Raw genomic sequence first — 26,634 nt, 5'->3', positions numbered from 1 at the left:
ATGGCAAGCCCACCTGAGCCCATCCTTATGCCTCCTGGACCCCACTGCCTGCGTCCCTTCACTCCTGAGTCCCTGCAGGCCATAGAGAAACGGGCAATAGAGGAGGAGGCAAGACTCCTTCGGAACAAGAAGCTTGAGATTGAGGAGCCTGAGAGGAAGCCACGAAGTGACCTGGAAGCTGGGAAGAATCTGCCCCTCATCTATGGCGATCCCCCACCTGAGGTCATTGGCATCCCCCTGGAGGATCTGGATCCCTACTACAGCGACAAGAAGGTCTCAGTCCTGTCTCTGTATCTCTGCCTCTTGACGTTTTTCAATCTTTTTGTCTCTGTGGCCTCTATCTCTTTTGACCAGTGGATCTCCTTCTACTTCTCTCTATATTTTATAGACTCTGATTGTATGTTTCTGTCTCTTCATCTCTTTCTCTTTCTCTGTTTTTCCATATCTATCTCTTTGCATCTTTTCATGGTCCCTATCACTCCATTTCTTCTTTGTGCCTTCTCATAGTCTGTTTCTGTCTCCCTCTTGCCCCGTCTGAATCTATTTTACTTAATATCTCTCAAAACCTCTGTCTATCAGTATCTCTCACTGTATTTCTCATCTCTCAATTTCTGTTTCTATATCTCTATATCTCTCTTGATCTCTGTCTCTCAGACCTTCATCGTGTTGAACAAGGGGAAGGCCATTTTCCGATTCTCTGCCACTCCAGCCTTGTATATGCTGAGCCCCTTCAGTATGATAAGGCGTGGGGCCATCAAGGTGCTCATCCACTCATATCCTTCCCAGAATGGGGTTGGGGGCATCCGGGCTAGAGCTGGAGAGGGCTAATGAAGGAACAGACAGGAAAGGGAGGAGGCTATGGGTAGGTACATCTATTCAGAGGAATATAGAATGCTGACTATGGGAGCTCCTTGCCTTTTCTCTCTGCCTCTGTTTACTCTTAAACTTTCCTTAACCCTTCCCCCTTCCTAACGCTGTTCAGCTTATTCATCATGATTACCATCCTGGCGAACTGTGTGTTCATGACCATGAATAACCCTCCACCTTGGTCCAAAAATGTTGAGTAAGTCTCACACACACATGGTTCCTTTACACTTCTCACACATGACCCCAAGTACACTTCCCTCCTGGCACATACCTTCATTTCACCAAAACCTTTATCCACAGCAGTCTGATAAGAATAGTGTGATTCAGTGGACAGAGGGAAAGGAAAAAGGAAGACCTGGGTTCAAATCCTACCTCCGACATTCTGGATGTGTGTCTGGGCAGTCACTTAATTTCTAAGTGCTCTAGAAACTCTCTAAAACTATAAGTTGCAAAGAAGGGTTATTGGTAGAGGGAATTTCCTTATGAGGAAGTTCCCCATACCAATAAAAGTATAGATGTAGTCCCTCTCCTCCCTGGGATGCAGCATATTCCTCCTAAACATTGTGTTTGTCCTTAACACCCCTTTTGTTTCCTGGGAAAGACCCATTCCAGTGTTGTCACCCTCATCCCTTGAAGGGAAACATCCTTAAGATTCCTAGACTTATATGACCTTTGTCACCTTCACTCTTCCAGAGATGTGTTTTCCATTTCCCACCTCTTCCACCTGAATACTTACACCAACACCCAACCACCCATAAGCCTACTCCATCCCAACTCCCATACACATATACCCTCACCCAAAGCTATAACTAAAAATTTTTGCACCTGGGGCAAGAGGCTTGGATGGGGAGGAAGGGAGGGAGGGTAGATTTACCTGGTGTAAGGCTGCCAGAGGAAGAAAGCAGAGTATTCCAAAATAAGGCTATCACCATCTAGGATGCAGCATCAAGTAGGGAAGGAAGTGTGTCCTAGAACAGTTCTGGAGGGAATAGTCTGTTTCTGTCTCCCTCTCTCCTCTAGTTATGGCTCTTCCCTCACTCTCAATTTCACTCTTCCTCCCAGGTACACCTTTACAGGAATCTACACCTTTGAGTCCCTCATCAAGATGCTTTCCAGAGGCTTCTGCATTGATGATTTCACATTCCTCCGGGACCCCTGGAACTGGCTAGACTTTAGTGTCATCATGATGGCGTAAGGGGAGGCCTGAGGGGTCAGGGAAAGGGTCCAGAGAGTGTGGGAAACTCAATTCAGGGAGATGCTAACTTAGGGAAGTAAGAGAATGAGAATTCAGGAGTCTTGAATAGTATGATCTTTCAGCATGTGGGTAGATCCTAAGGAATGGAGGATCAGTATAGTATAAGTATATATATATGTGTGTGTGTGTGTGTGTGTGTGTGTGTGTGTGTGTGTGTGTGTGTGTGTATATATATATATATATGGAATCAGAAGACCTGTGTTCAAAATCTACTCACTGTGTGACCTTGAATGCCCAGTCTCCTTTGAGACTCAGTTCCCCCATCTAGAAAAAGAACGATTTTTGCCTGACTTCACCTTGCAAGGTTTTTGTGAGGAAAGCACTTTATAGTGTTTCCTAAATGTGTTCTGTCTCATTGGAAAAAAAGTCCAAACCATCTTTGAGAAGAATAAACAGTATCCTCTCCAGCCTCAGAGCTCTTCTGTCCCCTACTTTACTGGAGCATTTTTTGAAGGTTCACAATGGAGGTCCCAGTTTGGGTCCTCCTCCAATTCCTAAAAAGGGTTGCCAACTCCAATCTTGTCTCCTTAGAAAGTTTAATTTGGTAGGCCTTGAAAAGTAGATCCAAGATATTTTTTGTCTATAGTTATTTTAAATGGAATTTCCTTCTCTCTTTCTTGCTGTTGATGGTAAATAGAAATGCTGGTGATTGGTGTGGGTTTATTTTGTATCCTGCAACTTTGCTGAAGTTGCTAATTATTTAAATTAGTTTTTCAGTTGATTCTCTAGGAATCTCCAAGTATACTATCATATCACCTGCAAAGAGTGATGGTTTAGTTTCCTCATTGCCTGCTTTAATTCCTTCAGTTTATTTTTCTTTTCTTATTACTAAAATTAGCATTTCTAGTACAATATTAAATAATAGTGGTGATAATAGGCATCCTTGCCTTACCACTGATTTTATTAGGAAGGTTTCTAACTTATCCCCATTACAGATGATACTTGCTGATGGCTTTAGGTGGATAACTACTTATCACTTTAAGGAATGGCCCATTTATTCCTGTGCTTTCTAATGCTTTTAATAAAAATGGGTGTTGTATTTTGTTGAAGGCTTTTAAAAATATCTATTGAAATAATCATGTGATCTCTGTTGGTTTAATTATTGATATAGCCAATTATGCTGATGGTTTTCCTAATATTAAACCAGACTCGCATTCCTGGTATAAATCCCATCTGGTCATAGTGAATGATCCTTGTGATATATTGCTAGAGTTAATTTGGCAGGTTTAACTGAGTGCCATCTGCTACTCAGCCCTTCTTCCCCCTGCCCAGACACACAATTGATCCTTCCTTCCCTGTTAAGGTTCTGGCATGAATACTTTCCCTCCCCTCTCCCTCAGATACCTGACAGAATTTGTGGACATGGGCAACATCTCAGCACTAAGGACCTTCCGTGTACTTCGAGCCTTGAAGACCATAACAGTCATCCCAGGTATTGAAGGGTATCTCTGACAATAAGGGTGTCAATGATAAAAAAATGATCATGATAATGGCTAGCATTTATATGGCTCTTTAAAGTTTTCAAAGCACTTTACAAATATTATCTCATTTTATCCTCACAACAACCCTAGGAGATAGATGCTATTATTGTTCTCATTTTACACATGAAGAACCGGGGGCAAACAGAGGTTAAGTGACTTGTCCAGGGTCACACAGCTAATAAATATCTGAGGCCAAACTTGAATTTAGGACTTTTTGTCTTCAAGTTCAGTGATCTACTTAGTTGCCAAATATATTGTCTCACAACAATCCTGGGAGGTAGAAGCTCCTATTGTCCCCATTTTCTAGATGAGAAAACTGAGGCAAACAGAAGTGAAGAGACTTTCCCAGGGTCACACAGCTAATAAGTATCTGAGGCTAGTTTTGAACTCACAAAACTGACTGTAAGTCCAATGCTCTAGTCATTGTGCCACCTAGCTGCCTGTATTTTTGAAGGAGGAGAGTCAACCCATTCCTGACACAAATACATCTATCCCTAAGCTTGGACTGGCTTCCACCCCATCTTCCAGGCCTGAGAAGCACCTACTTGCCTATTTTCTGTTCTCTCCCTGCCTGCTGCTCTATCCCAAACCTTTGTACTTGAACAAGACACTGCAGCTGAGGAAATTTTCTCAGAGTGACTAATCTTAAGGCCATAATAATGCAGACTCCCATTCATCATGAGGTACTTGGACTAAAACAGAGTAGAAAAAATCATCTAGGAACAGAGTGGGAAAAAAGCAGGCAACATCAGAACTGTTGTATGCTTACTATGGTTAAAACATAGCACAAGGGATAGCTAGGTTACTCAGTAGATAGAGAGTCAGGCAGGCAGACAGAATCTGGTCCTTGGCTCAAATCTGGCCTCAGATACTTCCTATCTGTGTGAACCCAGTCACCTAGCCCTTACCATTCTTCTACCTTGGAACTAATACTTAGCATTGATTCTAAGACAGAAGGTAACGGTTTCTGTGGAGTGTGTTCTCTGTTTCTAGAAAATTTCAAAGACAGATAGTTGTCTGTGGGCATAGCACCTGGAGGCAGCTCCAAATTGTCTTTTAAAATCAATCAGCCATTAATCCAAGAAATCTGGGAAGTATAGTGGAAAGAGCATCAGTCTGGAATGTGATGACTTGAGCTCTAATCTCTGTTCTACTTAAGAGGCGACTTCATATAAAGTCACTTCATCTTTCTGGATCTCAGTTTCCTCATCTGTAAAAATGTTGTGGTTGGATTAGATGATCTTTACTTCATTTCAATCTAACAAAATTTGTTTAATGCCACCTTGGGTGCAAGGCATTTATGCTAAGAGCTGGAGATACATCAGCAGAAATGATGAGCCAGGCCTGGCCTCAGGGAGCTCACATTTTACTGGGAAAATAAAACTTTGTCTGGCTCTAAAGCGATAAATCTATGATTCCATAGCTAAGGAAAAGAAGGAAGAAAGGAAAGAAGAAAATGAAAGAAAGAAAGAAAGAAAGAAAGAAAGAAAGAAAGAAAGAAAGAAAGAAAGAAAGAAAGAAAGAAAGAAAAAAGGAAGGAAGGAAGGAAGGAAGCAAGGAAGGAAGGAAGCAAGGAAAGGAAAGAGGAAGGGAGGGAGGGAGGGAGGAAGGGAGGATTTATTAAGCACCTGCTATGTGTCAGGCACCATGCTTGTGCTTTACAAATATTCATTCATTTGATCTTCACAACAATACTGGATAGAAGGTGCTCTCATCCCTGTTTTGTAATTAAGGACTCACTGGGTGCCTGCATGTCTTCTGACCAAGCAAAGAATGAGTTAAGGTGGCATTTAATCAAGTATAAAAAGTGTGGCAATGTCCAAAAGGCTGGGCTTGAAGTTAGTCAGGCAATAAGCATTATTAAAGACCTACTGTGTTCCTGGCACTATGCTAAAGTGATGGAGATTCAAAGAAAGGCTAAAATAGTCCCTGCCCTCAAGGAGCTCACGTTCTAATAGAAGAGATAATATGTAAATAATTATGTAGGAGCAAGATATATAGGGTGGAACTAGAAGATAGCCATATAGGGAAATCAGGAAGACTTTGGGTTTAAATCCCATTTCGGATATTTACTTCCCATGTGACTCTGTCACTTAAATCTCTCTGAGCTTCATTTTGTAAAATGGATGTAATCACAGGTCCTATCTTATAGGGCTATGGTAAGGAGGAAATGAAATTATGTGTGTAAAGTACTTTAGAGTATGATATAAATGTGAGCTAGTATTATTATGAGATAGGCCCCCCTCCAATGTCTAGGATCTATGAGAAACAGGACCAAAGGGGTAGATACAAAACCAGGAAACAATTGGAGTGGGTCTGAATTTATATCTAAAGGCTTCATGAAGAGAATAAGCCTTAAGTTGGGTCTTGAAAGAGGTGATGGATGTGGAGAACAGGGGTCAGAGCACAGTAAGTTCAACAACAGGAATGGGAAGGAGAGAAAGGGAAACCATTCCACGGTGCACCCCAATACATGCCCACTATCACTGCCATCTTCTTGTCCAGGACTGAAGACAATTGTAGGGGCACTGATCCAGTCGGTGAAGAAGCTGTCAGATGTGATGATCCTCACAGTCTTTTGCCTGAGTGTCTTTGCCTTGATTGGGCTGCAGCTGTTTATGGGGAATCTGAGGCAAAAGTGTGTGAGATGGCCACCCCCCTTCAGTGGCATCAATGACACTTGGTATGACAACGGGACGGCTGTGTTCGGCAATGAGACAGGTTTTGGTAACGACACAGGATACAGCAACTTTACCTTTGACTGGGATGCCTACATCAATGATGAAGGTGAGGAGGACTTAGGGCAAGACCTCCAGAGCAGTAATTGGGAATTTTTTATGCTCAGGGTAAGTGACCAGAAAGAAGAGACCCTTAGCTGGGGTGCAAGGAAGGGGACTGGCTAGGAGGAGTCAGGGAGAGGGGTATAGAAACCCCAAAGCGTGGGCTTGAGGATGCTTTGGGAGGTGGAGCAGGGCAGAGAGGTAGAAATGGGGATGGAGTATGGGAAGAAGGGAAAGGCATTCATGTCAATGCACCAAAGAATTCCAAGTGATATCAGCGTCCTGTAAATTAATGCCCTAGGACAGAGGTCTGGTTGCCTAATACTAGTTATGCTGTTTTTGTCCTCCCGCCTTCAGGAAAATCTTCTCCCAACCTCTGATCTCCTAGCTCTCTCTATTTATTTAGAGTCTATATAAATATGCACTCACGGGCAAGGCAACATTCTATCCTCCCTGGCAGAGAGAGAAATCTGTATATTATAGCTAGATAGATATTGTCTGTATATTATATATATTACACATATTTATGTAAAATATATTTATATGCATACATTTATCTATATAATATGTATACATGTACATATGTTTTGCACATATATACAACCATTCTTGTTTATAGGTTCCATATTATAGGTTGTGAGTTATATGTATGTAAAATATTTTATATACATATATTTGTCTCCAAAAGATTTCTATATGTGCATGTGTGTACATATTATATATAGTCATCTTCATTCTCAAAGTCCATATTTGTGGATTATATTTATATAAAAATTTATCTATATAACATATTATATATTTATATGTCAATAAAATATGTATATGTGTGTTTATTATATATGCAATCATCTTCATTCTCAGATTTCATATTTGTAAATAATATTTATATAAAATATTTTCCATATACATATAGTGTAATATATTTATATTTATAAAGCAGGTGTACATGTATGTATTTTATATGCATGTGTACAAAGTCATCCTTATTATGCACAAATTCCATATTCATTAATTTACCAACTTGGCAAAATTTATTTTTAACCCCAAGATCAATACTCAGAGTGCTTTCTTGGTCATTCATAGACATAAGTAGAGTGGCAAAAAATTTGAGTTGCCCAATGGACAGGTTTCCAGCTGAGGTTCTTTTGGAGGTCCCTTTTAGCCATGAAGGCATCTAGGTGATGCAGAAGGTAGAGCACGGGGCCTGGAGTCAGAAAGACCTAAGTTTGAATTTGACCTTAGACACTTACTTGTTAAATGACCCTAGGCAAGTCACTTAGCCCTGTTTGTCTCAGTTTCCTCCTCTGTAAAATGAACTGGAAACGGAAATGGAAAACTACTCTGGTATCTTTCCCAAGAAACCCTAAATGGAGTCATAAAGAGTCAGACACAACTGAAACGACTCAACAACAATAGTTTGGTGCCATGTTTTTTCTGCATTTTTGAACTTTTTGTTGATGATTTCATTGTTTAAAAGGGCCCCTCATTTTACTGCTGAAGTGCTATGTGGTGTTACCAGGCTCAAAAAGTCTGCAGTATGTCTTATGGAAAGAACACAAGCACTAGATAAGTTTCATTCAGTCATGAGTCATGGTTCTATTGGCCATGAGTTCATTGTTGGCTTTTTTCTTCTTTAACTTAATTTAAATTTTTCCCAAATGACATGTAAAAAACAGTTTCCAACATTTTTCAAAGAAAACCGAGTCTCGAATTCTCTCCCGAGCTCCCCACTCTCCCCCCGCCATTGAGATGTTAAGCAATCTCATCCAGATGTTCCATGTGCAACATGAGTTCAATGGTAATGAATCAACAAACAAAACAGTATATCCAGAAAAAGGAAGGGAACATTTGTTGGATCTGTGTATAAGGCCACTCTGGAAAGTGCTAAATAAAGTAAATGTTGGGACCAGAGACTCACAGAGACTTAACCCTGTATTCCCCTAGTAGTAGTGGTTCAATATTTGCCAACTCAGTGCACAACTACTATGAATGCGAGCCAAATCCATGTACATTTCTCCAGCAACATAGAAACCCAAATTTCCTTATCTTACCCTTCTCATTGGGTGTCTCACCTGCTTTGTATTTCCCTAGCAACATCAGACTCTGAGCTTTTGTCCCCTGACGTCCTGTTCCTTGAAGAAGTACTTAGACCAAGAGAGGGACCTGGGTTATCCATTAGAGATGGGCAAAGGGGTTGGGGAGGAGATGAGGCAGCAGGACCTCAAAGGGCAGTCAAAGGAACCCTAGCCTCTTTCTCCCTCTTGGGTGGGAAGTAGGGTCCATAAGCAGGATTATATGTAATGAATTTGTGTATGCTTGTATATATATATATGTATATATATATATATATACCCACCCACCCCCCAATATGTTTGTGTTCATGACATGCCTCCTCCATGACCTATGATGTCCCTCACTCCCAACAAAGGGAACTTCTATTTCCTGGAGGGTGCCAACGACGCCTTGCTCTGTGGGAACAGCAGTGATGCAGGGTGAGTGAAACCAGGGGGAGGAAACTACCAGGGACTGGAGATGCTGAGCTGGGAGGGATGGGGATATGGAAACCAAGAAATGTAGAGAAGGGGGCAATAATCCAGCCAGTATGTGGGTGTCTGGCAGAAGAACCTCTCCCTGGGCACCCCCAAGCTTCTCTTCATGCTAGAGCTCAGACTCATCTTGCCCAGAGACCTAGGTGGCTCCTCCCTTCTACATCTCTTCTCTGAGGGTCTTTACCACCAGCCAGAAGTTCTTCCTCCCCTCCCAAGGCACTGACCCAAGTAGAAGGACTCTACTGTATAAATGAAGATTTTGAACCTTGGACTGCATCCCCCATAAGTCCCTTAGTATTTCCCAAAATTCCCTTTAATCTCTCCTGTGCCTCCACGTTTGCGGGGTCACATTATCATTTTTTATAGTTGGCTGTAACTCCTCCCTCTTTCTCCTTTTGCTCTTGGGAGTGGGCTGGTTAGTAACCTTTTAGCTAGTAGTTCTTTTTGTTAGTTTATTATTAATAAAACTTTTAATAAACATATAATATTTAGTTATTGAATATTAATTTTTAAAATCCACATTATGGCTTACCACAACAGAATTGAATTCTCAAAATTTTTAAATTAAAACATAATATTTAGTTATTGAATATTAATTTTAAAATCCACACTATGAAGAGTTCCCATTCATCCTCTTCTTTCTTCCATGCCCCAACTCAGGAACCACAAGCCTTACAAGCCCCTCAGTAGTTAGTAAAGATTATATAAGATAAAAAGCTGGAGGAAGTTATTTCCAACCTCTGTTCACACACACTGTTAACCCCCTTCCTTCCCTTTTAGGCACTGTCCTGAAGGCTACGAGTGCTTAAAGGCAGGCAGGAATCCTAATTACGGCTATACCAGCTATGACACCTTCAGCTGGGCCTTCCTTGCCCTCTTCCGACTTATGACACAAGACTACTGGGAGAACCTCTTCCAGCTGGTATGCTCTGCTATTCTCTTAGGACCCAGATTTTTATAGAACCTCAGAGTAGGAAGGGACTCAGAAGTCATCTAGTCTAACCTATACCTAAATATAAAGTCCCTCTATATCAGTGGTTCCCAAACTTTTTTGGCCTACCGTCCCCTTTCCAGAAAAAAATATTACTTAGCGCCCTCTGGCAATTAATTTAAAAAATTTTAATAGCAATTAATAGGAAAGATATATGTATTAATGTTTCTATCTTTTTTGTAAAATATAGTAAAGAAAGGTATAAATTAGAAACATTGAACTTTGAAATTATGAAACTATTTATTGAACTCAGAAATGCACCTGTGGCCATCACCGCTTCCCTGGATTGCTACAACACCCACCAGGGGGCAGTGGCACCCACTTTGGGAATCACTGCTTTACATCATTCCCAGCTAAGGGTCATCCAAACTCTACTTGAACACCTTCAAAGATGGAGACCTCACTCCCTTTATAGTAAGCTCCATTCTACTCTTAGCTTTAAATCTTACGTTTTCCCTTTATATCTACTAGAAATCTGCCTTATCTTCCATCATATTTGAACCTGATTCTGACCTCTGAAGCCAAGAAAACCAAGAAAAATAATCTGTTTTTCAGTTGGTCTCTTCCAACCCTCATACCCTTCCTGAGGATTATTTCCTACCTATTTTCCTACTTAGCTTTCCCAGGATCCACATCCATAGCTTTTCTTCCTGTCTCTTTGGACCCTGTTGCCCGCATGATTGTCTTTCACTCGTTTTCACCTTCCCTCTTCCCAGGGAATTCTGAGGGATGTGAAAGAGCACTAGAATAATGTCTATGGAAGGAGGAAACAGAAGGAGACATTGATAGGAGATGAAGGTCTGCCTATCATGTGTGATGACTGGGAGTAGGTCGATCATGTTATTAAGAAATGGAGCAAGGCTAGTCCACATTTTGTAAAGATAGAGTGCAGATAACTGTGTTGGGCTGACCAGACTCTGCCTGAGGGGTCATGGGATCAGAGAATCACAAATTTAGATCTGGAAGGGACCACAGAGGCCATCTGATCCAAACCTCTCATTTTGCAGAATAAGGATAGAGGCTGACAGTTAAGTGAGTTGCCCAGGATCACACAGCCAGCATATGGGTCAAAGGCAGGCTTTCAACCCAAGTCTTCTTACCTTGGAGGCTATGTCAACCTTTTCCTTGCTCTGCCTCCCTTCCAGAATTGTGCTCCATTCAGGACCCCTGAAGGAAGGGTCTCTCTTCCTCAAGGTCTCCAGTGACACAGACCTTTCATAGTTTTATTGGAAGTGATGGGAGCCGTAGCCAGGGGAAGGGTAGGATGAACTGGCAAGAAGCAAATCAAATAGTCTTCTTGAGCCTTATCTATAAAATGGGGACAGAAATGACTCTGCATTCTCAGGGTGTGAAACTCAAATGAGATAATACCTGGAAAGCACTTTGTAAATGTTGAAGCACTCTCTAAATATCCATTTTTCTGACTGTGTTCCACAGGTGGCTAGGTGGTACTGGGGTCTAGAATCAGGAGTCTGCCCACTCACTCCCTGTGCCACCTACCACCTACCAGAAAAATGGATAGTGCTTCAAAATGCACTTTGGGCAGCTAGGTGACTCAGTGGACAGAGAGCCAGGCCTGGAGACAGGAGGTTCGAATCTGGTCGCAGACACTTCCCAGCTGTATGACCCTGGACAAGTCACAACCCAACTGCCTAGCCCTAGTTGTTCTTCTGCCTTAGTATCTTAGTATATTAGATGCTTAGTATATATTCTAAGACAGAAGTAAGAAGTTGTTTGTGTATGTATGTGTTTTAATGTGTAAAGTATTCTGGGAAGTACTTTTTTTTTTTAAACCCTTAACTTCTGTGTATTGGCTCCTTGGTAGAAGAGTGGTAAGGGTGGGCAATGGGAGTCAAGTGACTTGCCCAGGGTCACACGGCTAAGAAGTGTCTGAGGCTGGCTTTGAACCTAGGACCTCCCGTCTCTAGGCCTGACTCTCATCTGGGAAGTACTTTAAGAAGCTTAGGAAGACCTGAGTTTCAGTGTCATCTCAGACACTTACTAGCAGTAATGCTCTGAAGAAGTCACTTAACCTATGTCTGCCTCCATTTCCTCATCTGTAAAATAGGGATCATAATAGCCCCTACCTTCCAGGATTGTTGTGAGGGTCGAATGAGATGTCTGTTCTTTGAAAACTTTAAAGCATTATATAAATGCTAGTTATTATTAAAATTACTTTCAAGATGACATGAGGGTAGCTAAATTCCCTTTGGTAAACTTAGGGAAGGATATTTTAGAAGTTACTCAGCAAAATTATTTTTTTTATCTACCAAATCAAATGTGATTCATAATCAACAAAAATTAGCACAATATAATCTTTTATTCTTTATATCTTTCAGCTAATTATGAAAATATTAAAGATGTGGTCCATTGTTGAATATTTATTATGAAAGCCTACTTGTTCCCTACTAGTAATTTTATTGAGGATGTCACTGATGTATGCACAGATGCCTCATAAAGATGATATATTGATGGAAGAATAGGTATATAAGTTGGTTAAATTTTTTTAATTAAATTTTATTTTTTCAGTTGTAAGTAGAAACAATTTTTAATAATTGTCTTCTGACATTTTGTGATTTGAATTAGCTCCCTTCCTTCCTCTCTTCCTGGAGGCAGTAAATAGCCTGATAGAGGCTATACCCATACCCAGAAAAATTATAAAGAACAAGCTTGGGGCAGCTTGGTGACTCGATGGATAGAGAGCCAGGCCTGGAATTGGGAGGACCTCAGTTCAAGTTTGACCTCAGATGCTTCCTACTTCTGTGACCTTGGGCAAGTCACTTAACCTCTAGCCCTTGCCACTCTTCTGTCTTGTAATTGATATTCGGTATTGATTATGAGACAAAAGGTAAGGGCTTAAAAAAAGAAAGAAAGAATAAATTTGACCCCAAAGAAGAGCACTAAAAAGGGACTTCCCTCCATGACTTTACAGAAATTGGTGGGAGGAAAGGTTTCACAGAGACAGAATGTTGCAAATATAATGGATGTCAGGCATTTGTCGTTGTTGTTTTGTTTTTACAAGACACTGATCTGTCCTGCTGAATTTTCTTCCTTTCTTCATTATAGGGATACCCCTCTGGGAGGGGGAAGGAAAAGGAGGCATACAAGGCAAAATATAGCTGACAGAAAAGCAAAAATATCTACTTAAAAAAGGGGGCGGGGAGGGAAGAACAGGCAGCTAGGTGATTCAGTGGATTGAGAACCAGGCCTGGAGACAATAGGTCCTGGGTTCAAATATGACCTCAGACCCTTCCTAGCTGTGTGGCCCTGGGCAAGTCACTTAATCCCCATTGCCTAGTCCTTACCATTTTTCTGCCTTGGAACCTATACACAGTATTGATTCTAAGATGGAAGGTAAAGGTTTAAGAGGAGGAAAAAAGAAAAGAATCCTATTGGATGGGCAGGCACACAAGAGGACATTCTCCACGTTGATGAGATCCCAGACTCATTGTGTTATTGGAGCGATAAGGCTTTTCCCTAGTTACAGTTATCAGATAGATGGGCAAGGTCATGCTTGGGTGGGAGTCACAGGACATCTCCTTTCCTCCCAAATTCCCACAGACCCTCCGGGCAGCTGGCAAAACCTACATGATATTCTTTGTAGTCATCATCTTCCTGGGCTCCTTCTACCTCATCAACCTCATCCTGGCCGTGGTGGCAATGGCTTATGCAGAGCAAAATGATGCCACCCTGGCGGAGGAACAGGAGAAGGAGGAAGAGTTCCAACAGATGCTAGAGAAACTCAAGAAGCACCAAGAAGAACAGGTCAGCGTTGGGGTTGGGAGACAAACCTGGAACTGGGTCCTGACCTCCCTGGGCTGGCATTTCTTCTTAGGTAGGATGGTGAACAAGGAGGTCCCAGGACAAAAGAATTTGGGAAGGGGGGGGGAAGAAAGTGGGAAGAGGGGGAGAGATAGACAGAGAGAAAGAGAGAGGAGAGAGGGAAAGAGGAAGGCAGGGAAGGAGGGAGAGAGGGAGGAAGAAAGGGAGGGAGGGAGGGACAGAGACAGAGACACAAAGAGGTACAGAAAAGAAGAGACACAGACACAGACAGAGAAAATGAGTAGAGGGTCTGGGCCTAAGATATTACAGGGAAAGTGGGGTGATGTTGATGAGGGGGAGGAAGATTCCTGGACTCCAAGTCAGGAGAAGTTGGGTTTTAGATTTGGCTTTTCTACTAATTAATTGATTTATGACCCTGGGCAAGTCCTTTCCCCTCCTCTGAGTCTCCTTTTATCTGTAAAGTAAGGTTGTTAAGGGGATAGCTAGGTGTTTCAGTGGTTAGAAAGCCAGGTCTAGAGACAGGAGGTCCTGAGTTCAATTCTGACCTCAGAGACTTCCTAATTGTGTGACCCTGGGCAAGTCACTTAATCCCCATTGCCTAGCCCTTACCACTCTTCTGCCTTGGAACCAATACACAATATTGATTCAAAGACGGAAGGTAAAGGAAAAGCAAAGAAAAAATTTAAGAACCTCTAGGCTAAGTGATCTGAGTTCTCTAACAGCTCTAACATCCTTTCCATCCATGTATACATCTCTAGGCCAGCCTAGGCCAAAAAGGTCTATAAGTGCATCTCATTAGAGCCTGTGATTGTGCCTGGTATTATTAGTCTTATTATTAGGAAAATCGAGATTTTGGTGCTCAGTGGAATGATACCTCTCCCTCTGCATTCTTAACCCATAAAGAACAGAAACAAAACAGAAATAAAAGTAAGACAAGATCTACTCAGATTCCTAGGATTGAGCCAATTCCATTCTCCCTCTATTCATCCAAAATCATCAAATTGTAGAGTTGACGATCCTTCGTGGATTGGAACAACCCAAGCTTAGTGACCCCATCTTTCATCATCTTTCTGCTCATTCTTAAGCCAAGAGGAGAAGGAAGTTCCAAGTAATAGAACATGGTTTATTGTTCAGGGGAAGACTTCCCCAATTCATCTTTGGCGATCTGCAGGTTCAAGCAGCCCTGGAGAGTGGTGAGGGAGATGGGGACCTGATCCAGGGGAAGGATTGCAATGGCGGACTGGATAGAGAAGAGGTACAATCTGTCCTGTGGTGTAACCTGTCCCTTCAGACTGGGGTCAGGTGGGGAAATGTCTAGCTTTGGAGGGGAGATAAAAAGCCACAGGGGAGGGAGGACGCCTGCCCAACAGGGCGACCCAGAGGACTACCTCCACATCTCACGGTGTGTGTGAGGGTTCGGGGTGAAGGGCAACATTGTTATTCAAATGTGTCAGAGCTATTCATTCATGCCCTGCTCATCAACCGGAAACTTCTACGCCCAAGAATTCCAGGGCAAGGGGCAAAGGTGTATAATTATTCTGTTGGTGCCCAGGCATCCATTTAGTTCAAAGTTGATCTGAGGAATTCCTCCTCCTAACGCAATACCCCTGTCACCTAGTCTGATCCCCAGGTCCGGTGTTCAGCCTCTTAAAATCCTTGGTTGGGTTCTGCCTGGAAGCAGGTGGCTATTCTAGTAGAGGAAGGGATCCCCTACAACTCTTACTCTGTCTCTGGCCCATCTAATTCAATGTTTCTCCTTCTGCAGTCCCGAAGGAGACCGTCCCAGAACCCCCAAAGACAGAGCTGCAGCATGGAAAGTGCCATCTCAGAAGCCATGGAAGGTGAAGGGCCCATATTTTGGGAGACGCTTGATAACCCCCCAGTTCTCTTCCTCATCCTCCCAGGGCCCACTGCCACATGACTGACTTGAGTAGTTTTGGCTTCTGGGCAGGTCAGTAAGGAAGGGCCAAGCTGAGCTGGACTTTAGGACGACCGTAACCTAATATTGGAGCTGAAGAAATGGCTGTGATAAATATAGTCACAGCTTAGTTGGACCCAACACTGGCCACAGGGCCCAGCAGCTCTGGGGGCCACTGGCTTCCGGGCAGGAATGGGGGGGGGGTTGACAAGGGGATGGGGAAGGACAGTCTAATAATACTAACCAGGAAGGACTAAATTTCCGGAAACCGGAAACTTCTATGCCCAAGAATTCCAGGGCAAGGGGCAAAGGTAGAGCCCTCCAAGAACCATCCTTCTCCATCCACAATCCAAAACAGGAAGTTAGATAGAAAAGTCACTGCCTTCCCCAGCCTGGAAACTAGATGATGAAGAGAAGAGAAGATGGGAAGATGGATGGATAGACTAGTACATGGAACTAACCCCTTCTGTCTAGGCTAGATTGTGCTGAGGGAGGTATAGGAAACAAATCAAAGTTATTCTCTATGATCTCTCTGTGGCTAATTCTGCCTTCCTCTTCCCCCCTATTTTTTTCTGGGAAAAACATAATCTGATTCAGTGTAACTATCCTTTGGAGAGCAAGGATTCCAGACCTTTTTGGGGTAGTCTAGTGAAGTCTATAGACCCTTTCTTAGAGTAATGATTTTTTTTTTAACCCTTACCTTCCAACTTAGAATCAATACTATGTATTGGTACTAAGGCAAAAAAGTAGTAAGGGCTAGGCAGATGGCATTAAGTGACTTGCCCAGGTTCACACAGCTAAGAAATATGTGAGGCTAGATTTATACCCAGGAACTCCTATCTCCAGGCCTGGATCTCAATCTACTTTGCCACCTAGCGGTCCCCAAAATTAAAGTTTTTAAATGCATAAGACAAAATAAATGGGATTATCAAGGAAACTAATTATTTGAAATTTAGGGAGAAAAAAATCTATGGGCCCTAGGCTAAGAACCCAGTGAGTAGATAGATTTTATTCCTGCAAACAATCAGACTTACAACTAGTATTTAAACATAGAATATTTATTCAAGACAGCAATGAGTAGAGAAGAGCCTGATATCCCAATTTAATCTAATTCAATTTAACAAACACCTTAATAAAGCATCTGCTATATCAGATATTCAATTAGGCAGACAAAAAACAACAATAACAACAAAACCACTTTCCTTCAGGGAGTACACATTATCCCATCTCCAGGAGAGTGCTGGGTTGGAGGAATTTTTTAGTCCTATCGATCTGCTCCAGAATGATGAGGTTCTAGTCCCTCAAAACTTACCATTCTATATCTGGAGCAGAGAGGTCCTGGGTTCAAATCCAACATCAGATACTTCCCAGCTATATGATCCAGGGCAAATCACTTAACCTTAATTGCCTAGCTCTTATTGCTCTTTTTTCTTAGAACTGATCATTAGTATCAATTCTAAGACAGAAAATGAGGATTTTTTTTAACGATTTCTGATTTTTAGGGTGCAGCTAGCTAGCTCAGTGGTTTGAAAGTAAGACCTAGAGACAAGAGGTCTTGGATTCAAATTTGACCTCAGATACTTCCTAATTGTGTAATTCTGGGCAAGTCATTTAAGTCTCATTGCCTAGCCCTTACCACTCTTCTGCCTGAGAACCAATAATACATAGTTTTGAATCTAAGACTGAAGGTGAGTTTTAAAAAAAACTTCATCATCCAAAGATTTTTATAATAATCACACATACTTCTTCAATATTTCCTTATTGAAACTACAATCTCATTGATGTGGACATTCCTTTCAATGATACAGATCTCAACTCATCCATATCTTGTAGTTTGATGTGATTCTTGGCCCTGTTTCCCCATTGATTCTCTATAGATTTGGTATGCAAATTTACTGGAGGACCTCCCATAGGTCATCAAGGTTAGCAATGAGTATAGTTATTGGGCCATCTCTTCTCCTTTACTCTCCATACCTGACTGACCCAACTCTTTTCCCATACATAGTACATAGTTTTGAAAAACTGTTCAGGTTCTGAAAGGAGGAAGAAGAAAGGAAGGAAGGAAAGAAGAAAGGAAGGAAGGAAGGAAGGAAAGAAGGAAGGAAGGAAGGAAGGAAGGAAGGGAGAAAGGAAAGGAGGAAAGAAAGAAAAGAAAGAAGGAAGGAAGGAAAGGAAGAAAGGAAGGAAAGAGGAAGGGAGGAAAGAAGGAAGGAAAGAAAGAAANAATAAACAGAAAGAAAAAAAAACTTAGATATCTTATTAATACAGTACTATCTAAGTACCTAGAGATAGCCTTGCCCATATTTATACTTTGCCTCTTCAATCATCAATAATTTCATGGGATTTGCATACTCCCCCCCACTGCAATAATTCAACTAGCAATCACAAGATTGCTATGAATGAACCCATAAACTAGGCACTGGGTAAAAGGTACACATTCCTTGCATTCAAGAAGTTTACATTTTAAGGAGGAAAGAAAGAAAAAATAAAGAAGGAAGGAAGGGAAGGAGGGAGGGAAAGAGGGAGGGAAGGAAACAAGGAAAGAAAGAAAAAAGAAAGAAAGAAGGAAGGAAAGAAAGGAAGGAGGGAAGGGAGAGAGGAAGAAAGGAAAGAGGAAGGGAGGAAGGAAGAGAGGGAGGGAGAGAGGGAGGAAGGGAGGGAGGAAGGAAAGGAAGAAAGAAAGAAAAAAGAAAGAAAAAAGGAAAGAAGAAGGAAGGGAGGGAAGAAGCAAATGAGGAAAGAAAGAAGGAAGGAAAGAAAGGAAGGAGGGAAGGAAGGAAGGAAGGGAGGTAGGGAGGTAGGGAGGTTCAGAGCTATGCTTTAGGAACATTAATCTAGAAATGGTGTGTAGGATAGACTAGAAGGAGAAAGATGACAGCGAAACCTATTAGGATGTTATTGCTATAAAATGGGTGTGACTAGTTAGCAAAAGGAATATTAATGTGCAGATGGACTCAAATGGAACGTTGGTGAGCACAATGGCAAAAAAAAAAAAAAAAAAAAAAAAAAAAAGGAAGTCAGGAGGACAAGCCTGTTTCAGGAAGAAGATCTTTTAGGAAAGTTGAGTCTGAGCCAGTGACCAGGGAATATCAGGGTGCTCATTGGAAATATGAGTTAAGATGTCATGTCCACCCCAGAGCTGGGACAAGGCATTTGTATTTCCTAGATAATGTATTAAGGAACCTTCCCCTACCCTTATCCACTCTCTATTTGAAGTTTTGAGTTGTCATAATAGCACAAAATAAATACCTGTGTCCCATTGAGAGTGAGATTCTCTGACATTAAAGCTATGTAGGCATTTATAAAAAGCTATAGTATGTATCCCTCATTACACACTGCCTCTAGGTCAGGAGGACAAGAAAGGCACATGGGAAATATTTCAGTAAAGAATGGTATTATCCTATTGGTATTATTATTCCTGTGTGCATTAATAATTGCAAATTATTTCTTTTCATATTGAATAGGGGGCATGGTTAATTGGGACCAAAAATAAAGTGGCAACCCCTGTCCTAGGTACTGCTAATCTTACCTTCTCCTAGTCCATCTCCCTTCCCTAACTCCCAGGTCTAAATGACTCCCTTCTAATTGAAGAATCTCTTGGAGTCAAATTTGACCCCCTTTTGACATGTGGTTCTAAATTCGTCCTCCTTTTCCCTGGGTGGAGGGCATGAGGGAGGAGAATGCTTCCTTTCCTGCTGTCACCTCCACTCACAAGGAGTATGTCAGTCTCTCCAGATATCCTCTGGAAGAACCCAACTCTGCCTGCTCTTGGTTCTTCCTCGTGGGCAGTTTCACCTGGTCCCCAACTGATACCAAAATGGGAAGGAGGGATGATTCCCCTGAAACACCTTGAGTCTTCCTCTTCTCCTCCCCCTTTCCCCAGAGTTGGAGGAGGCGCATCAGAAGTGTCCGCCATGGTGGTACAAGTGTGCCCATATGCTGTTGGTGTGGAACTGCTGTGCTCCATGGGTGAAGCTAAAGAAGATTTTATACCTGATAGTCATGGACCCCTTTGTGGACCTGGGCATCACCATCTGCATCGTGCTCAACACAGTCTTCATGGCCATGGAGCATTACCCCATGACTCCCCAGTTTGAACATGTCCTCACTGTGGGCAACCTGGTACAGAAAGGGATGGAGAAAGGGAGCAGAGGGAATGGGTGGATGTAGTAAATTTCTGAGAGTATGTAAGGAAATATGAGATGAGGTCTGTGGGTGAGTTGAAGGATGAAAGAATAAGTGAATGAATGAATGAATGAATGGTGACACATTTGGGAAGTCCTCACTATGAGCAAAGCACTGTGTTAAATGTTTAGCATTTAAATGCATAGAAGAGAAAGATACCCCTTCCTCTCCCTTTGCTCCCTCTTCCTTCCTCTCCTTCTCTACCTTTCCTTCCTTTCCTTCCCTCATTCTTTTCTCCTCCTACTTGTCCCTCTCCTCACTTCCCCCTAACTCCTTCCCTTCCAGGACAGAACACTGGCTGGACCTGGAGTCAGAAAGACTCATCTTTATGAGTTCAAATCTGGCCTCAGACACTTATTAGCTGTGGGACCCTGGGCAAGTCACTTAACCCTATTTCCTCAGTTTCCTCATCTGTAAAATGAGCTGGAGAAGGAAATGGCAAACCACTCCGATATCTCTGCCAAGAAAACCCCAAATGGGGTCACAAAGAATCAGATATGACCGAAAAAGGTGAACGATATCAGAGATACAAATCATGGCTCTGCTACTTCACAGTCCCATGAATCTTGGACAAGTCACTTCTTTTGGGACTTCAGTTTCTTCATCTCTAAAACGAAGGGTTAGATTAACAAGATGATTTCTAAGGTCCTCTTCAAATCTAAATCTCTGGCCCTCTGAGCTACATCTGAAGGTATCTAGGGGACGTCTGTGATTGTGTGGCTGGTGAGAAAGGAAGTGTTTGGGATATGTGGATACTTGGAGGAATGTCCTGAGGAGTTATCTGGGAATCTATATAGGTATGTGTATGGAAATATCTGGGGAACCCAAGTCTTTGAGAGTATGATGGGTCTTTGGTACCAGCCTGCCTTGGAGAAGGGGATCCATGTCCCAGGATCCTGGTCCCTTCCTGGAACAGGGAAGACAGAGGATAAATGATACAGCGTGACTATGGAACTTGCAGATTCCACAACTGAGGGATATGAGTATCTAGGAATTATTGGGGCTCCAAAAGCTCCTCTTTTTTCACTTCTAGTCCTAAGGCTCCCAGGTTTGCCAGCCTGCTAGTCTGCCCCAATTTCCCATCCCAACCCTCTCTCTCTATTGTTGACATGCACTGATCTCTGTGCTTATCCCCTCACCATTAGAAGCATTAGCACCTCGTTCCTGGCCCTTGCTGGGAGCCAGGCCCAGACAAAGGGAAGCTGAGCCTACCCTGGTCCCTGCTTTAGCTCAGACAACAATGAATTTGGGGAGGGATGGGTCTGGAGAAACCTCGGATGTAGGGAGGCAAGAGAAACCAAGAAAGAATGGGACTTGGGCCTAGGCCTAGAGGAAAGTCCTAGAGATAGAGCCTCAAGGGTGAGAGCTGGGATATAGATGGAGTGACAAGCAGAGGGACAGGGATATCAGAGGGGCCCCCAGGAATTTCCATCCAGAGACACAGGATCAGGTCTGGAAACGTGTTTTCCCTTTGATCAGCCACACAGCTGCTCTAGGGTGTGTTCCACTGGCTCGTCCCTGGACCTTTGCTGTTTTCTGTGGTCTGGGCACCTGCTGTGGCCAGAGAAGCTCCCTAGAGAGGGCTTCAGCATGTGCCTGAGGCAGGTGGGGAAAGAGGCCCTTCTGAGGGCCTGTCTATGGCCAAACATGAGGGCTTGAACCCTCTAAGGTGATCTCCCCCTACAGCTTTGAGGCTAAGCAGCTCAAATCCCAGGATGAAATCAGGAGCAGGGACTTAGCTAACACCCAGAGGAGCAAGGCCTTTGGAAAAGGGTGGGTGCTAGTGCCCTCACATATCTTCCACTCTGCCCTACAGAGCACCCCCTCTCCTGTTCTGTCTCCTAAACTCCGTCTCTGGCACACAAAGGCAGTAGCGCCAGAATTTTTTTTTGTAATACTATTTTATTTTTTCCTAATTACATGTGCAAACATTTTCAACATTCTTTTAAAAAAATTTTGAGTTCCTAATTCTTTTCTTCCCTCTTCTCTCCCCCCATGAGACAACAAGCAATTTGATATAGGTTATACATTAAAAAAAAGTAAATCAAAAAAGATGTAGGTCATACATGAGTAGCATCTGAATTTTAAGCAAGAAAAGAGTAGTTTGGGCCCATACCAAGTTTCTTTGTGTACTTCACACGGAATGAGTCCTTTTTTAAAAAACCTTATCTTCCACCTTAGAATCAATATTGGGTATTGGTTCCAATGCAGAAGAGAGGTAAGAGCTAGGCAATAGAGGGTAAATGACAGCGAGGAAGTATCTGAGGTCAAATTTGAACTCAGGACCTCCCATCTCTAGGCCTGGCTCTTAGTCCACAGAGTCCCCTAGCTGCCCACACACAACCAGTTCCTAAACAGTACTGATTAAATTTAACATAGACAGGTGCAGAGCAAGGAAGCAGAGATCTCTGGGGCTGTGCCCAGCTCTACTCTCTCCCTTGCCATTATTTCCTTCTATGCCCAGGGAATAGATTACTGCTGAAACTCATCGCCCTGGGACCCCTTCTCCGTTGCCCTGGGACTCTCTAGAATCTATAAGGAGAGGAGAAAGAGAAGGGAAAGGAATTAACATTTCTTTCTTTCTTTTTTTTTTTAAACCATTACCTTCCATCTTGGAATCAATACTGTGTATTAGTTCCAAGGCAGAAGAATGGTAAGGGCTAGGCAATGGGGATTAAGTGACTTGTCTAGGGTCACACAGCTAGGAAGTGTCTGAGGTCACATTTGAACCCAGGACCATTTGTTCTCTAGGCCGGGCTCTCAATCTACTGAGCCACCCCGCTGTCCCAGAATTAATATTTTGATAGCACTTACTCTGTGCTAAGTGCTATACAAATATTATTTTATATGATCCTTACAACCATCCTGGGAGGTAGGTGCTATTACTATTTCCATTTTACAGTAAGGGAAACTGAGGCAGACAAATGAGAAGTGACTTGCTCAGGTCACACAACCTATAAGGGTCTGAGGCAGGATTTGAACTTATCTTTCTGATTCCAAGCCTAGTCTTCTCTCCATAACATCCCCAGTTATTGATGCTCATAGCCCCAGGGCCCCTTCCTGGATGTCTTATGGTTGTTTTAGAGGATTTATGGAGAGAATTCCAGGGGGACTTGGAAAGGGGATTCCTGGCACCTAGTTTCATCCTCAGGGTCCAGCAGTGACTGCGACTGTGATTGCTCTCCCCAGGTTTTCACAGGTATCTTCACCGCTGAGATGGTGCTGAAGCTGATCGCACTGGATCCCTACGAATACTTCCAGCAGGGATGGAACATCTTTGACAGCTTTATCGTGACGCTGAGCCTGGTGGAGCTGGGGCTGGCCAATGTCCAAGGGCTTTCTGTACTTCGGTCCTTCCGATTGGTGCGTGCCCATCCTGGGGACCCCTAGGGGCCCTGTCACCCCCATGACTCTGGGAGCTGCGTCCTCTCCTTCCCTGAACTGGGAGCTCCCCGATGCCAAATACTGTGTCTTCTACATTGGGCTGAGAGCTCCCTGAGACTGGGGATTCCTAATGCTGGGCAGCATGGCTCCTTTTTTGGCCCTGGAGTTCCCTGAGGGCAGGAACTGTGTTTCATCCAGTAGATCTTCCTTCCTTCCTTCCTTTCTTCCTTTCTTCCTTTCTTCCTTCCTTCCTTCCTTCCTTCCTTCCTTCCTTCCTTCCTTCCTTCCTTCCTTCCTTCCTTCCTTCCTTTCTTTCTTTCTTTCTTTCTTTCTTTCTTTCTTTCTTTCTTTCTTTCTCCTCCTCCTCCTCCTCCTCTCTCTCTTTCTTTCTTTTTCTTCTTACCTTCCATTTTAGAATCAATACTGTGTATTGGTTCCAAGGCAGAAGAGCAAGTGACTTGCCCAGGGTCACCCAGCTAGGAAGTATCTGAGGTCAGATTTGAACCCAGGATCTCCTCTCTCCAAATCTAGCTCTCTACCCACTGAGCCACCTAGCTGTCCTGCCTCCAACTAATTTTACAGATGAAGAGACTAAGGCAAACAGAGTTAAGTGACTTGCCCAGGGTCACATAGGACATGTCTAAGGCCACATTTGAACTCAGGTCTTCCTGACTCCAGGCCAATATTCCATCCACTGAGCCAACTAGCTACTCTATTACTACTACTATTACTACCATCACTACCACCCACCACATCACTACCACCACCACCACCACCACTACTACCACCACCATCACCACCACCACCACCACCACTACCACTACTATTACTACTACCTACTTACCTACCTACTTACCTAGCTAACCTTTATGTAGTGCCTTAAGGTTTGCAGAGAATTTCACAAATATCATGTCATTTAATCCTTACAACAACTCTGGGAGGTAGGTGCTATTATTCTCTCTCATTTGAAGGATCAAATGAAATAATATTTGTAAAGCACTTAGCACAGTGCCTGGCACCTAGTACATGCTTAATACATTCTTGTATTTACTATATGTATTATATATTTATATTATACATAACTATATATTATATAATTGTATTATACCTTCCTTCCCATTTTACTGATGAAGAAACTGAGGTGAGCACAAATTAAGTGACTTGTCCAGGATCACACAGCTAGGAAGTCTCTGAATCTGGATTTGAATTCAAGTCTTCTTGACTCCAGATCCAGCACCCTTATCCAATGGACCACTAAACTGCCATTAATGGTACACAGCTTTGTGCTAAGCCCAAAGGACAATATAATGATGAATAGAATACATTGCCTGCCTCTATGGAACTTAAAATCTAGCAAGGGACATGTGATATAAAAATTTAATTCTGTATAACAGGTATGTAATAACTGTAGTGAGGGGACAGCTGGATGGCTTGGTGAATTGAGAGCCAGGCCTGGAGATGGGAGTTCTGGGTTCAAATCTGGCCTCAGACACTTCTTAGCTGTGTAACCCTGGGCAAGTTACAACCCCAATTGCCTAGTACCTTGAAATCAATACTCTGTATTGATTCTAAGGAAAGTAAGGGTTTAAAAATAAATAGCTATAGTGAAAAATAAAATATAATAAGACTACAAAGAAGCACAAAGTTTTATTGGAGGATGGATTATTTTTGATTGGAAGGGAGAGTCAGGGAAGGCTGTCTGGAAGAGGTGTCATTTGAGATAGGTCTTGAGGGATGGGGAAGATTTCAGAAGTTAGAAACAGAGAATTCTTGGGATAGGAATTGATATAAATAAAGACATTTGAGATGGGTGTTGCTCTGCTCCATTTCTATGTGTACAGAGAGTCCCAAGTCCAGTGTGGATAGCATATAGTCTACATTGAGGAAAGAAATGTGAAATAAGATTGAAAATGTGGCTAGACAAAGGTCTTTGATGCTAGCCTGAGGAGTCTGAGGAAAGAGGGAGCCATGGGAAGCTTTAGAGCAAGGGGCTGATGTGATCAGAAGTGTCACTATGGAAGATGGGAGAGGAAAGAGCATGGAAGTTGGAAGACAATGGAAGACAGTAATGGGAGTGAGAAGATGGTTAGGAAGATATCTCCTAGGGTAGTGGCAATGGGAATAAAAAGGAGAGACACTTAAGTGATGTTTAGAGACAGAATCAACAATTTGGTCATCGTTCAGACATAAATTGTGATCTCCCTCCAAGGCCAAGGACTGTCTTTTGCCTTTCTATCCCTAGCACTTAGCATGGTGCCTGGTACATAGTGGGTGTTTGATAAATGTTCATCAACTGACTGACAGGGGACTTAAAAGAAAGGAGAGTTAAGGATAACAATGAGATTTAAACCTAGGTGAGTAAGGTGGTGCTATTGACAGAAACAAGAGAATAAGAGTCAGTCTGAAGTGGAGATATGATCATTTCTGTTGTTGAGCTTGAGGATTCATACATTCTTGCTTTGTAAAATTTTTATAAGTCAATCTGGACTGCAGTTTCCTTATCCATAAGATGAGGGGACTGGATTAAATTAACTTTAAGATCTCACATAGCTCTAAATTCTATGATAACTAGTTAATAGCAAGATCTGAACTAAAATCCACGCTTTTTGACCCCACCTTCACCCCATCTAGATACTCTTTCCCACTCCCATCAAGATAGGAACTCCTAGAGGATGGGCACATGTGGTTAAAGGTGTATGCTCCATCAGACTAGGATTTCATTCAATATGGAAGCCATATTTCTCCCCTACAACTCAAGACATGGGACTATATTAAGAAGGGAGTTCCATCTATTATGTTTTCACTCTGAATGAAATTCTCCCTCCCCAGATGAGAGTCTTCAAACTGGCCAAGTCCTGGCCCACACTGAATATGCTCATCAAGATCATCGGTAATTCTGTCGGGGCCTTGGGCAATCTAACGCTGGTGTTGGCCATCATTGTCTTCATCTTTGCCGTGGTAGGCATGCAGCTCTTTGGGAAGAACTATAAGGAGTGTGTGTGTAAGATTGATGCCAACTGCAGCTTGCCCCGCTGGCACATGCATGACTTCTTCCACTCCTTCCTCATCGTCTTCCGAATCCTGTGTGGCGAGTGGATTGAGACTATGTGGGACTGTATGGAAGTGGCTGGTCAACCCATGTGCCTCACGGTCTTTCTCATGGTCATGGTCATCGGGAACCTTGTGGTAAGTAAGATGAGCTCCTACATTCCTATAGAATCTAAAGGTTGAAAAGACTCTAGAGATCTTTCCTCTAGTTCTGCTTTGCTCATTTTATACAAGGGGATAGATAAGAACTGAGGAGAACATGACTCGTTAAGTGGTTGAGCCAGAACCTGAACCCAGGTCTCCTGACTCTCAGTCCAGTTTTGCTAGGTTGTGTTGCCTTCTATCAAACACCTCCTCATCCTCCCAGTATCCCTCACCTCCTTATCCCGATGA

The 26,634-nt window shown here is 42.7% G+C and overlaps 1 protein-coding gene across 1 annotated transcript; it reads left to right on the top strand.

Moving 5' to 3' along the window:
- On the top strand, nucleotides 1-26,634 carry LOC123246199 (sodium channel protein type 4 subunit alpha-like). The gene is made up of 15 exons (XM_044675137.1): nucleotides 1-273; nucleotides 655-773; nucleotides 974-1,063; nucleotides 1,930-2,058; nucleotides 3,463-3,554; nucleotides 6,109-6,390; nucleotides 8,812-8,875; nucleotides 9,713-9,854; nucleotides 13,485-13,688; nucleotides 14,878-14,961; nucleotides 15,472-15,547; nucleotides 19,508-19,746; nucleotides 22,999-23,172; nucleotides 26,023-26,379; nucleotides 26,569-26,634. The coding sequence occupies exons 1-15, from the start codon at nucleotides 1-3 to the stop codon at nucleotides 26,632-26,634; spliced, it is 2,391 nt and encodes a 796-aa protein (XP_044531072.1).

The sequence above is a fragment of the Gracilinanus agilis genome, chromosome 4 (assembly GCF_016433145.1).
Source record: "Gracilinanus agilis isolate LMUSP501 chromosome 4, AgileGrace, whole genome shotgun sequence".
Lineage (NCBI taxonomy): Eukaryota > Metazoa > Chordata > Mammalia > Didelphimorphia > Didelphidae > Gracilinanus > Gracilinanus agilis.
This window is presented reverse-complemented; position numbering and strand designations above follow the sequence as displayed.

What these genes read in the sequence shown, in the direction of transcription:
- LOC123246199 (XM_044675137.1), top strand. Translation starts at nt 1, where the DNA reads ATGGCAAGCCCACCTGAGCCCATCCTTATGCCTCCTGGACCCCACTGC. An exon ending in CCTTGGTCCAAAAATGTTGA is followed by an intron (nt 1,064 to 1,929) that starts GTAAGTCTCACA and finishes TCTTCCTCCCAG; the next exon opens with GTACACCTTTACAGGAATCT. An exon ending in TGCCTACATCAATGATGAAG is followed by an intron (nt 6,391 to 8,811) that starts GTGAGGAGGACT and finishes CTCCCAACAAAG; the next exon opens with GGAACTTCTATTTCCTGGAG.